Here is an 11,299-nt window from a genome sequence, read left to right on the forward strand (position 1 = left end):
TTTGAAAAAAAAAGAAGAATATATAGCTCATATTCATGTATCTTCTTTAAGACCCACTAAATCTCCTTCTTTAACTCATGAAACTGAGCCTTTTGTCTCTTTTCTGAATTGCAATTTAGGAAAGCTACAACAAGAGACTGAATCTTACACAAGCTTGTGAAAACAACAAAAATAAAGTTGAAACTAAAAGCAACCCTTCCCACTTTTTTAGCAAAACCCTTGTGTTTCAAAAAGCTTATTACAGCATTTGAGCAGCTGTGTTTAGCTTCTCCGCTAGACTTAACTGTGTCCTTGTTATGCTTGATAGGTACAACAGAAGCAACTGGTCCTGTAACAACAGACCAAAAAAAACCAATACACATCCATTAGTTTTCATTTTTTTATAACGTGCTTTACTATGGCTTTGAGATTTGCGATCATTTTACCTGGAGACTATCATTCACGAGGTTATCGAACACTTGTGGGGGTAGTTTGGGAAGGGAGGCTACTGCATCTGCAATGAATCGTCCTATATTGTTGTCTGGAGATGTTTGACCTTCCTGAGAAATTTCATCAAACTATGTATCAAAGATCATATTCATCTATGCTGGATTACTTGACAGACTGTTTTAACATAAAAGGATATAATAAGCTCACCACGACACTATCGACATATTTGTAGACGTCGTTGATCAAAGTCAACAGCCTCTCCATTGTTAGCTCCATTCCTTCCAAGTCATTTGGGAGTTTGTCAACAGATGTTGCCTTCAGGACATCGACTGCAGAATCAAATAGTTGTTTTCTTAATCAGTCAGAACTAAGAAACGATAAATCCATAAATGGTTGAAACACACAAAGACTAATAAGTTCCTCAGTTTAATTCACTCATTCACAACCATTCGAGAGACAATCTCTAGATACTGTAATCAAGCATGAAGAATCTGAAGTACTAAGACATATACGTATATGGAACTGGTTACTAATAAAGTCCGATATCGAAGATAAATCAGAGTGTGAATACTCACATCCGACTCTCTCAGCCTCAACCATGCGGAGATCAACAGGAATCTCTTGAAACTGTGCAGCGAGTTGCCTATCACCAAGTGAAAGGTTCGAAGAGACGAAAGCTTTTATGGTACCCTCACCATTTGTAAAACCAGTGTCCACAGTTAGGTGAACTGGGTTGGTAGCTTCTCTAGCATAGAAATCATGAATCAGTGCACTACCTCCATTGACCCCAAAACCAGTAGAATACCTGCAGATCAATAAAGTAAGTTGTTTTTATCAGCTTTCCAAATTGAGAACTAATTCTCTATCCCAAACAGAATACTAATAAGTTAAGGGACTATGAGTGAAATTGAGTAGTACCAGCCAACCATTACTTCCTTTGGATTCACCTTGAGGTGCGAAGCTAACATATTGTGGTGGTAATCAATATCCACAGCAACCTGCATCCATAGGAGACCATTCACAAACCCAGAAAAGCTAAATCAAACAAAATACACAAAATGTAATGATCTTTAAGAACATTGAATCGCTAATTTTAAAATGAATCGCTAATTTTAAAATAATCTCATCTGCTAGCTGTATCGAACAGTATTGAAACTGACTAAATTCGTCTACACATCTCTTATTTACCTCACATTCTCACAAGCAAAAATCATATCTAATCACTAAACAGATCTAGAATTCGAGAGGAAGGAGGAGCATCAGAGGTCAAAAGTCGAACCTGATCGGAAGATTCATTGTGAGGAACGGCGTATGAATTGCGGATATCGACAGTTCCGTCAGGTAGGATAGATCCGAGCAGAGTGCCGATGACTCGTTCGGCCGAGTCGGGACGTCTCACGAAGCAGTCACAGACGTTAAAGATAACGAGAGGATGGATCCTCGCCGTGAGCACAGGGGTAGTCGCGGAGGCTGTCGATGACGGAGCCACGAACTGCAAGACGGTGTGCTCGCTCGCCGCCGCCATGGTTGAGATTCTGAGAACCGAGAACGGCAAAAGGCGCGAGAGTGGAGATTTAGGGCTTTCGATGCGAGCGAAAGAGGAGGAAAGAAGAAGACTCATGTAATTCTGCGGAGATAAGTTAGCAGCTAATGGGCCTATTTACTTAGCCCATTTAATGTTTACTTGGACAAACGAAAAGTCTCAATAAAACATTCCTCTAATATTACGAAGGTGTTAATTATGGGAAAACCATTTACACGTGCACAATAACCTCACAGTTTGTTTAAGACAATGTCGTCTCATACAGTGGTACTGATCCTACGTAACTTGCATGTTTTTTATTTGAGGATTTTGTTTAGTCATCATCCGTTTGATATTTCCGTGTTACACCGCATCTAGTTGACTAGTTTAGTTTAATTTTTGTTTGATTATCATCTAATAACAATAATAATAGTGAAAATGTGTTTTCATCTTATACTTACATCTAAAAACGGTAGGTGCTGATTCGTTGACGACGATTAATCAGCATAAGATTAGTCGTTACTCGTTACCTGACTGACCATCCATTTTCGGGATTAAGACACAAGTATACTTCTCAAATGTGGATTGTTAAGTAAAAAATCGAAAGATTATATAAAAATGAATTTGTATTCAAATATGATGTTCCAAAATTTTCAGTAACTTACATTACATCTAATCAAATTATATAAATAGCAAGCGGGATTTAAAATTAAAAAAAAAAAAAAAAATTGTTTGTTCCTCGTTTCTTCATCCCAAATGGCTCCAAAACTCTCCTAGGAACGTCTTAGCCGCGTCAAGACTCGGGAAATACGTCGGCTCCATGAATATCTGACTCAGTGAGTCACACGACTCCTGACTCGCCGTCGCGTTCGTCTCCGCGCTTCCCATCATCGCCGCCACAAGCTGCCTATACGCGAAGAAGAAACTCTTCGCCGCCGCTTCAACCGCCTGCATCCCCTGAAGCAGATGTATCTTATCGCAATCTCCTTTCCTCGCGTACAGCCTCATCGCCGCCTCCTGCAATCTCGGTCCTCCGGTGGGATCAACCTCAACCTCCAGAACCGCCGGCACTTTCTGTCTCAGATCCTTGGACATCTTCATCATCTCCACCAATCCTTTAGATCTGAAACAAAACGCGTCGTTTTTCCCCGTCGATTTGATCTGTAACTGCTTCTTCAATTTGAGAAAATCCTCCGGATCCATTAGAATATGAAGATCCTCGATCTCCGCGAGAAGCTTCCAGATCCTCTCGAGTATGAACACATCGTTGGAGGCTTTCCCGAATCTTCCTTCCTCGATACTCGAGACGATTCGGTTTAGGAGATTCCCAGATGCGTGGATCCACGACTCGAGGATCTGGTGAAGGATATAGAGCGTTTGATTCTCCTGGTTATCGATATGATCCGCGAATGGGTTATCCTTTAGCCGGTATAGCTCCTCCGGTCGACAAATCGCGTCGTACCGGAGATTCGGTTTACCGGCGATGTTTTGTTCCCCGAGACCGAGCGTGTACTTACACCGACGCATCTCGTTATCGATCGTACACAAGACCTTCTTCCCAATAGCCTCCGATTTCCGCCACGTGGCTAGCTGCGGGAGCAGGCTAAGCGAGCTCCGTCCATCGCCGACTGGAGCTGATCCACCTTCTTCTTCTTCTTCCTCCTCTTCCTCCTCGCAGATCGCTGACACGAGCTGGATCTGGTTCGTGAGAAGCGAATCCAACCGTCGGTTCCATTCGCGGTGGTTGATGTACGGTCTGGTGTCGGAACAAACGGCTAAAACCAATCGGAAAGTGATCTCCAAGGCCTGGAGAGCCGGTTTGAGAATCGGTTCAGGCGTCCAGGTAGGAAAATCACGAGATGACCAGAGCTTTCTAAGCTCCGGGAGGCGGAGGTAGAGCTCGTAGGCAGAGCAAGCGGCGGGTGCGGAGCAGGAGATGGGAGAGGAGGAGACAGGGACCTTGAACGGAGACGGAATAGTGACGTGGAGCTTTGAAGAAAGCTTAGGTGAGTTGCTTGGTAAATCCGATGATACCATCTTCGTCTTCCAATCCATATCAACCATTTTCTTCCTCTCTGCGTTTTGTATTTTTTTTTTTCTATATCTTTTCGAAACTCTGTTTTAGTTTTGGTTAAAGAATTGAATTGGATTTTCGATGAGTGGAATGATACGAGGTGAGAGTATATATATAGAGAGAGAAATGGATAGAGAGAGAGGAAGGGAGGTGTGGAAGTGGATAGGGGAAGGGGAAAAGGCGTGTGGAATTAGACCGACGCGACTATTTTCAAAGTCAGCGTAGAGAGACGCGGTCTCTTTTTTTTTTTTAGTTCCTTAAGGTTATTTTCAAATTTTAATTTATTTATTTAGAAAATTGGAAAAAAAATTCAGTCGTGGGACTGTGGATTAATTTCAGGATAATATTTTTCTTGTTTTGGGCTGCAAGGCGAGGATAATCTTTAATCTTCTATATTTAATAATAAGATAATCGTTTTATTGCTTTTGTACTGTTTCCATTATAAGTCAAATAATTGCCCTAACTAAACGAATGTGCATTCATCTACACAACCAAAAAAATGTAGTAGTATTTGGTACGAAATTATCCTTCGAAGGAACAAAAATAAACAGCTTAATAGGGAGTATTAAATTTCACTATTTCAGTATTATCTCTTGTCATTTACAACCGCAAAAAGAAAAATATATATTTGGATATATCTACAACAGCAACATTGTTGCAGTTTATATATATATATATATATATGCTAATTTCATATATTGTTCGTAACCTGTTACACCATATGACATACACTTCTGACTAGAATTTGCGATATACTATACAAATAAGAAAACAAAATTTTCTGCAGTTACATAATTTGAAAGCCAATCATACGTTATGGGTTCACTTATTTATGAGTAGATCCCACTAAAATTCTATTTTATTGTTCATAATATTTTCTTTCCGAAGACCACAAATGTGTGGTTTACAAGCTGTATATTTTTGTTCAAAGCAAAATAATATTAAGTTTTTTAACTGTAAATTTTACTAATAGCATTGGTATTTATTTACACATATATCTAGAGCAACACTGTCAACAAGTCATGCACATAGCGTTTCAAATATTATATTAGTAAACTAGAATTATAACATATGTAATCTATTACATAAAAGAAAGCTAGTGTAAGTTTAGTAACTGTAAGATGCACATATACAGAAAATGAAAATGTTCATCTAATAAAAGAACAAATCACGTATGTGTTATAATGGAGACAAAGTTGTTGTCTGTATATATAAACAAGTAATTTTGAAATATATTTATTATATCAAATCAATTGTATCCTAGATTCTTAATTGTACTAGTCTTAAGCAGTATGTATATCTAAACATGAAAACAAACAAAACTACATCAAATTCTTTAGTTGCGTTGTGAACAGAGCTGAAAGAACGAAAGAAAATAATAATAATTAGATAGCTAGAAGGCAGTAGATTCTAAGAGCATCACTGAAAACTAACAAAATGGAGAAACCTCCTTTTTCCGAGTTTTACAAAATTAAAACATGGTTCTTTACAAAAATCTAATTAAAGACTGAATTAATCAGCTCAACAGATCAGGTTACACTTGTACGTAAAACTTCTACACAGGCATATAGTAAAGATGAGTTATTGTTAAAATATTAGATACTGAAAAAGAATGTAGTCCACCGGTTTTTGTGAGATACATTTGCTTAACTTAACTAAACAATATTGTATTGTTTCCCTGTTTTCGTTATCTCATAACGTATAATTAATATTTTAAACGCGGCGAGTTTTATAAACATTAGTTTACAAAACGATAAAATAAAAAATCATATAAAAGGGGATTATTTTAGTGTGGATAAGCCTATAGACGGTGCCGTGGGAATGGGATGAATAAAGAAGAAGAAAAGGTAAGGGCACATGGAGGGAAGAAGTAGGAGGAATATAGATGCGAAGCTTATCCAAAATAATACGAGGAAGGTTGGAGTTTGGTCTCGGTCCCTTTCGAATAGTTACTACTTCGAAGCTGTTGTTCCCTTTGACTTTGTTTTTTTTTTTTAATTCTTTCTTCAAGTTGAAATTTCCATCTCATCGATATTTATACATACTATCGATGATTAAGTTTTTTATTGAATAAGACTACAAATTAATGGGTGATATTTAACCGAATCTGTTTAGATGTAGTAGTCATTACTGTTACATTTAAGACTTAAAAAGGAACATATATATGAAAAGTATGTGAAAGGAATTTGTAGATTATCTGCTTATCGTATCTTTCCTTGTATGCTTCCTCAACGATCCTTAACTTTGAATTCAAATAACTAAATAAGTCATCCTTTGAGGAGAATATATCTCATCCACGGATTTGGTTAATGATACTCTGATAAATAAAGACTCGAAAGTCGAAATTTATTCCATTTATGATCTCGTCTTTTGTTCTAAACCATCAATATGATATGATCATGTGACTCAAGCAACCACCGGTCCATATAATTATACAATCTATAAACATTTTATGCATGGTCAAATAATGTTATAGTTTTAAAATATCCATCTCCTAGTTTTGTTTATCTTACATAATACGTCTTATAGGATTTGGACTTGCATTCTATTTCACGTGTACACATATATATAATGAAAAAAAAAATATTATTATAAATTATAATTTAGAAATAAAATCGTTGTCAAAAAAGGAAAGAAAAAGGATTTTTCAATAGTCACCTACACTCTTTCTTTTCTGTTAGTTAAAAATTCACCCATACTCGAGTAGAAATTTCTTAAACGTTTTTTTGCTTCTTTTGTCACTCTTAAAATATGATTTCTCTAAAAAAATTTTTGAGACATTTTATTTTCTTAAAATTTCTCGTGTTATATGTTTATGGGGGAAAAACAGTTTAATTAAAAAAACATGCACAATTAATCTTCTAGGAATGAATATATGGTGAAGAAGGATGGGTTAGAAAACCAAATTATCAAAAAGAGATGTATTACTTGTTAGAATTCCTTTCACGTTTACGATAAGTCTTTCCTACTTTTTTTAAAAAGTTTAGTTCGCCTTTATAATCCCATAGTCTTTTTCCTTATACATTGTTTTCTCTCCAAACGTTATTTAGACGAAAAGAAACAGTGACATCGTCTATTCCAGTTGGAAGAGATAAACAATATATATTGTTTGTTAGTTTTCTTTTTAATATCAACATACATAATTGGCAGAAAACAGATCATTGCATGTTTGATATATGAACATGAATAAAAAAGTATTAGCAAAACAGAACGGGTAAAATACTCTAAAAAGTAAAGCAAACATTTGTAGTTTCACCTTTCACGCTTGCATAATGCCATTAGAAAAATCAACGTACACTCTGTAACAAACTATTTCTTGTGTTTTTTTTCTTCATTGTTGACTTGTAAATGTTTGCTCGTCTACTACACGGTAGGATATATATGAACATTTTAATTGTACTTCTCTCGCAACCAAAAATAATAAAAAAGATTTTAAAATCTGATAGTTTTTACCAAAAAAAAAACTGATAGTTTTTACCCAAAAAAAACTGATAGTCGCATAAACAAATATTTTTGAAATAATGTCCAAATCGGGAACCGGCTTCCATCCATTTGCAACCAATCAGACGGTCTCGCGCGTAAGGAAATGACACGTGGGATTCGTCATGTGCATCACCAACTTGGTCCAACTCTATCTGTTTCAACTGCCACGTGGTCGGAGTAGAGCAAGTTAACGGTTCCAAGACATTATCCACGTGGCAAGACAGCTGGAATGCTGATTGGCTTTCAGTTTATCTTCGCCGCTGATTAATCCATTTGGATGGGCCCTCACCAACTACCTTTATTTTATTATTATTTCAGTTTATTTTATTTTTACCTCTCTTAACAATTCACATAATTACCATTCACCACCAATCACCACTTTTTCTTATGGTATAGTAACTAGTAGCTATAAACATCAACTAAGTTTTATTTTGTTTTCAAATACTATTAGTGACCAGATTTATTTGTTTATCAAATCATCTTGATCGAGTATTCATTAGTAAAAAAATTGAAAATTAGCACCGAGTAGAACAATATAAATTTCGGAATGTCTAGAAAAAGACATGTACCTTAGACCAAAATTATCTTTATCCTTTTTAAAGTGGGTTTGTCATTGCTGTTAAAAAAATGTAGAGTGATCAAGTGCGTTAGTTGTGTTTGTGTTTTGGACATTTGTATGTTTTGTTTTCATCGGATTCGGTCGTTTTAATCAAATAAAGTTGTATAGTATTTTTATACTTACATTAGTTGTATACATCATTGGGCAAACAATGAGTCTGGTTATAACATTGTTTGTGGATAAGCTCATGATTATATAGCCATCAATATTAAAAAACATTAAAATAAAAGAGTTGGAGGAGAGTCAACAAAGGTTGAGCTATAAAAAAAACAGGTTTCCTGGGAATGAAGCATGTCTCCGGCCGCATTATCCGACCATTATCCATTCTTCTCTATCTTTCTTATTCTTTTAAATCAAGAAACCAATTAATTTAATAAATGATTAACAATAATTATTCTGGGTAGGCTTGTAGGTACTCCAACAAGTAAAACTCAAACCAAAACCAAAACTTACAGTTTTTAGTTATAGTTGAGCCTCAACTTAACATAATTTGCCTACGCTCTAGTAATTCAATTTTCAAATTACAACATGATTAAATAGATATAAAAATTAAATCAATCTTTCGAAAATAGTTAAATACAATTTAACAGACAACGATGCCTGAACAATCAAATTTCGTTGGATATATATTTGATTAACTATGAGTACCTTTATGTTCTTTGGTTAAATAAACTTAGAGATGGCATGATTCGGATAAAATTTGGTATGGGAGGACATCACACTGCCTAATGCTCAATAAATGCCGGAGAAGAGAGGACATTATTATTGTATTTGCATGTGGTTGAGATCTAACGCCAATAAACAAACATAACATAGTCTTTGATGGGACATTCTTAATTTTTCTATTTTCCCTATAAGCCTCTCTTCTTCTTCGTCTTCTTCTCATTTAAAAATAAAAAATCATCTAGCCATCGAAATTATCTCAGCAACCAGAAAATATGTAATTAATTATTTAGATGGTAAGGTGGAGCATGCAGTGGTCTTGGCAGGAGTTTGAAAAATACATTTCGCATCGCAATTTGCTAAAGAAATTTGGTTACCTAGTTTGATCTGTTTTATAGATGGAAAACTTGGAAAAATATTAATAATAATTGTATAAGTAAATTTTATCGATTAAACCAACTAGTAATCTAAAGAAAATACTTGTCAATCTCTTTTTTTTTTGGTTTATGGAAAATTTTAAAACTTAGAAACAAATATATGCATATGACTAAAAAACTATATTTTGAAATTCTAAATGTAACAAAAAAGGCTAACCGAAAATCTGGCAGTTTATCATTTTAAAATAACTAGTGAAACTAATTTTACGGTAGTTGTTCCACTCGTTCTATTTATTTGGAGCTAATTACAGTATATATATGTATATGTTCGTGCTAATTACACTTGCTTTCGAATAGCCGGGAACCATATTTCATCCGTCTATATGATCTTTCCAAACATACTTTAAAACGAATTCTGAAAAATCTCGTAATGAACTGCGACGATTTAGGATGCAATAGTTATATTGAAAAAATCGTACCAATTTTGATGTATATCCGTTGTGGAACATGGAAAACATTATTCTGCTTTCTTCTTGCTATGTCGGACTCTTTTTTTGACTTTTACTTGACAAAGAAAATGGATGCAACTTGGAATAATATGATATCACCACAAACGGTATCGCAGAGCAAGTCCTTATCCACAAAAAGGCTTCTTCACATCTTCATTTCTTTTATTCTTCTAAAATACACAAAAGCTAATTTTATTGACGTTAATCAAGCACCACATCCCGCTTGTTTTTTTTTTCTTTTCTTTTTCTAGTTTTATTCTGATTATTATAAGTGGCACATCATATTCCTCTTTTAACTCCGCAATTCCCACTCTTATGTTTCTTCCTCTCAGGGGAACGACTTGGATGTTTCTGATCCATTTTCATCATTTTTTTTTTGGTCTAAATCAATAATCAACAAAAGCATGCTTGTGCTTCAATCAGATATAAAGGGCATGCTTATCCCTTTATTTTTTTTAAAAAACAGCACGTAAAATTTTAATAAAAATTAATAAATTTACCATGCAATCTTGTAAGAGAGTGTTTATTGATTGATGCTATACTGTTGATACATTTCAGGGCATAGTGATGTTTAAACAATACACCAAAAATTGTACTAAAGAAACGCTAGAAAGGTTTTGGTAATTCAGCACCAGCCCTGTTCGTAGATTGTATAAGTTTATAAATTATAATTTGGGCCCCAAATAACTCGATTTGGAATACTTATTAATAAGAATTATCCATATTTGGACCACAGAATTTTCATCATGTAAATACGTGCAACAATGAAACTGTTAACCAATACTAGGAGGAGACCCGCGTATACACGCGGGTTTGTGTAATAGAAATAACGTTTATTTTGTTTTTATTGATATATTTGTTATTGTATCTAGTTTTTTATAATAAGGTTTTCATAATTAATTGTAGAAGTCTAATCTGAGTAGAGTATTTTTCTTCTTTTTTCCATATACTTTTTCATATTGATAAATATTTGAAATTTAAATGAGAAGATGGTACTACTTAAATATTCATGAATAGATTATGCATCTTTAAACGGTGGCGGATTTAGAAAAAAATTTGGTTGGGGGCAAAATTTTGATAAATAAAAAAAAAATTAATTAGGAACAACATTTTATTTTTTACTATTAAATTAAAATTTATTAAGATTTAATTTAACTAAATTATTTTAAAAAATAAAATTAATAGGAAGCACGTGACTCCATAGCATGCTTACTGCCTCCGCCTCTGCTTTAGATATTCTCTTTGCCGTGAGTTTTTTTATTTATCCCTGTTATAGAATTGTATTTGGAGTTGATATATTACATTATGAACAATTTTACTAAATATAGATGTGTTGCCAATATAGTAAGGTACTTACTTTTGTTCGCTTGGTACCATATCTTGGTTTGAAGAATTGCACGTCTATGATCTCTTGCTCTTTTGCAAATATCTTGTAAATTAATATAATAATTGACGTTTGATTGGGTAAAGAATGGTTTAACCTTTGCGTATAGTATTGCTGTCGGCTAATTCTGTTGCACAGGCGTGGACGAATCTCTGAGTATGATCAATGTGAAATGGACGTTTTTTTTTGTTAAAAGAAATTGATTTTTTTTGGTAGACAATGAGAAGTTTTTTTTCCTT

At 34.5% G+C, this 11,299-nt stretch overlaps 2 protein-coding genes across 2 annotated transcripts; both read right to left on the bottom strand.

Annotated features, from left to right (window-relative positions):
• LOC18028112 (eukaryotic translation initiation factor 3 subunit F) lies at nucleotides 1-2,032 on the bottom strand. Its single transcript, XM_006411180.2, has 6 exons — nucleotides 1,709-2,032; nucleotides 1,348-1,427; nucleotides 1,005-1,234; nucleotides 637-758; nucleotides 426-539; nucleotides 1-328 (listed from the first exon to the last, which is right to left on the bottom strand). Exons 1-6 carry the CDS (start codon nucleotides 1,952-1,954, stop codon nucleotides 239-241), a joined length of 882 nt encoding a protein of 293 aa, XP_006411243.2. The 5' UTR covers nucleotides 1,955-2,032; the 3' UTR covers nucleotides 1-238.
• Nucleotides 2,033-2,559: 527 nt separating this feature from the next.
• LOC18028113 (nematode resistance protein-like HSPRO2) lies at nucleotides 2,560-4,109 on the bottom strand. The gene has a single exon (XM_006411181.2). The coding sequence runs from the start codon at nucleotides 4,013-4,015 to the stop codon at nucleotides 2,699-2,701; it is 1,317 nt and encodes a 438-aa protein (XP_006411244.1). The 5' UTR covers nucleotides 4,016-4,109; the 3' UTR covers nucleotides 2,560-2,698.
• Between the last annotated feature and the right edge of the window lie 7,190 nt (nucleotides 4,110-11,299).

Source organism: Eutrema salsugineum, unplaced genomic scaffold (assembly GCF_000478725.1).
Source record: "Eutrema salsugineum unplaced genomic scaffold, Eutsalg1_0 scaffold_10, whole genome shotgun sequence".
In the NCBI taxonomy this organism is placed as follows: Eukaryota; Viridiplantae; Streptophyta; class Magnoliopsida; order Brassicales; family Brassicaceae; genus Eutrema; species Eutrema salsugineum.

What these genes read in the sequence shown, in the direction of transcription:
- LOC18028112 (XM_006411180.2), bottom strand. Translation starts at nt 1,954, where the DNA reads ATGGCGGCGGCGAGCGAGCACACCGTCTTGCAGTTCGTGGCTCCGTCA. An exon ending in AAGGAAGTAATGGTTGGCTG is followed by an intron (nt 1,235 to 1,347) that starts GTACTACTCAAT and finishes ATTGATCTGCAG; the next exon opens with GTATTCTACTGGTTTTGGGG. An exon ending in TGAGGCTGAGAGAGTCGGAT is followed by an intron (nt 759 to 1,004) that starts GTGAGTATTCAC and finishes TTGATTCTGCAG; the next exon opens with TCGATGTCCTGAAGGCAACA.
- LOC18028113 (XM_006411181.2), bottom strand. Translation starts at nt 4,015, where the DNA reads ATGGTTGATATGGATTGGAAGACGAAGATGGTATCATCGGATTTACCA.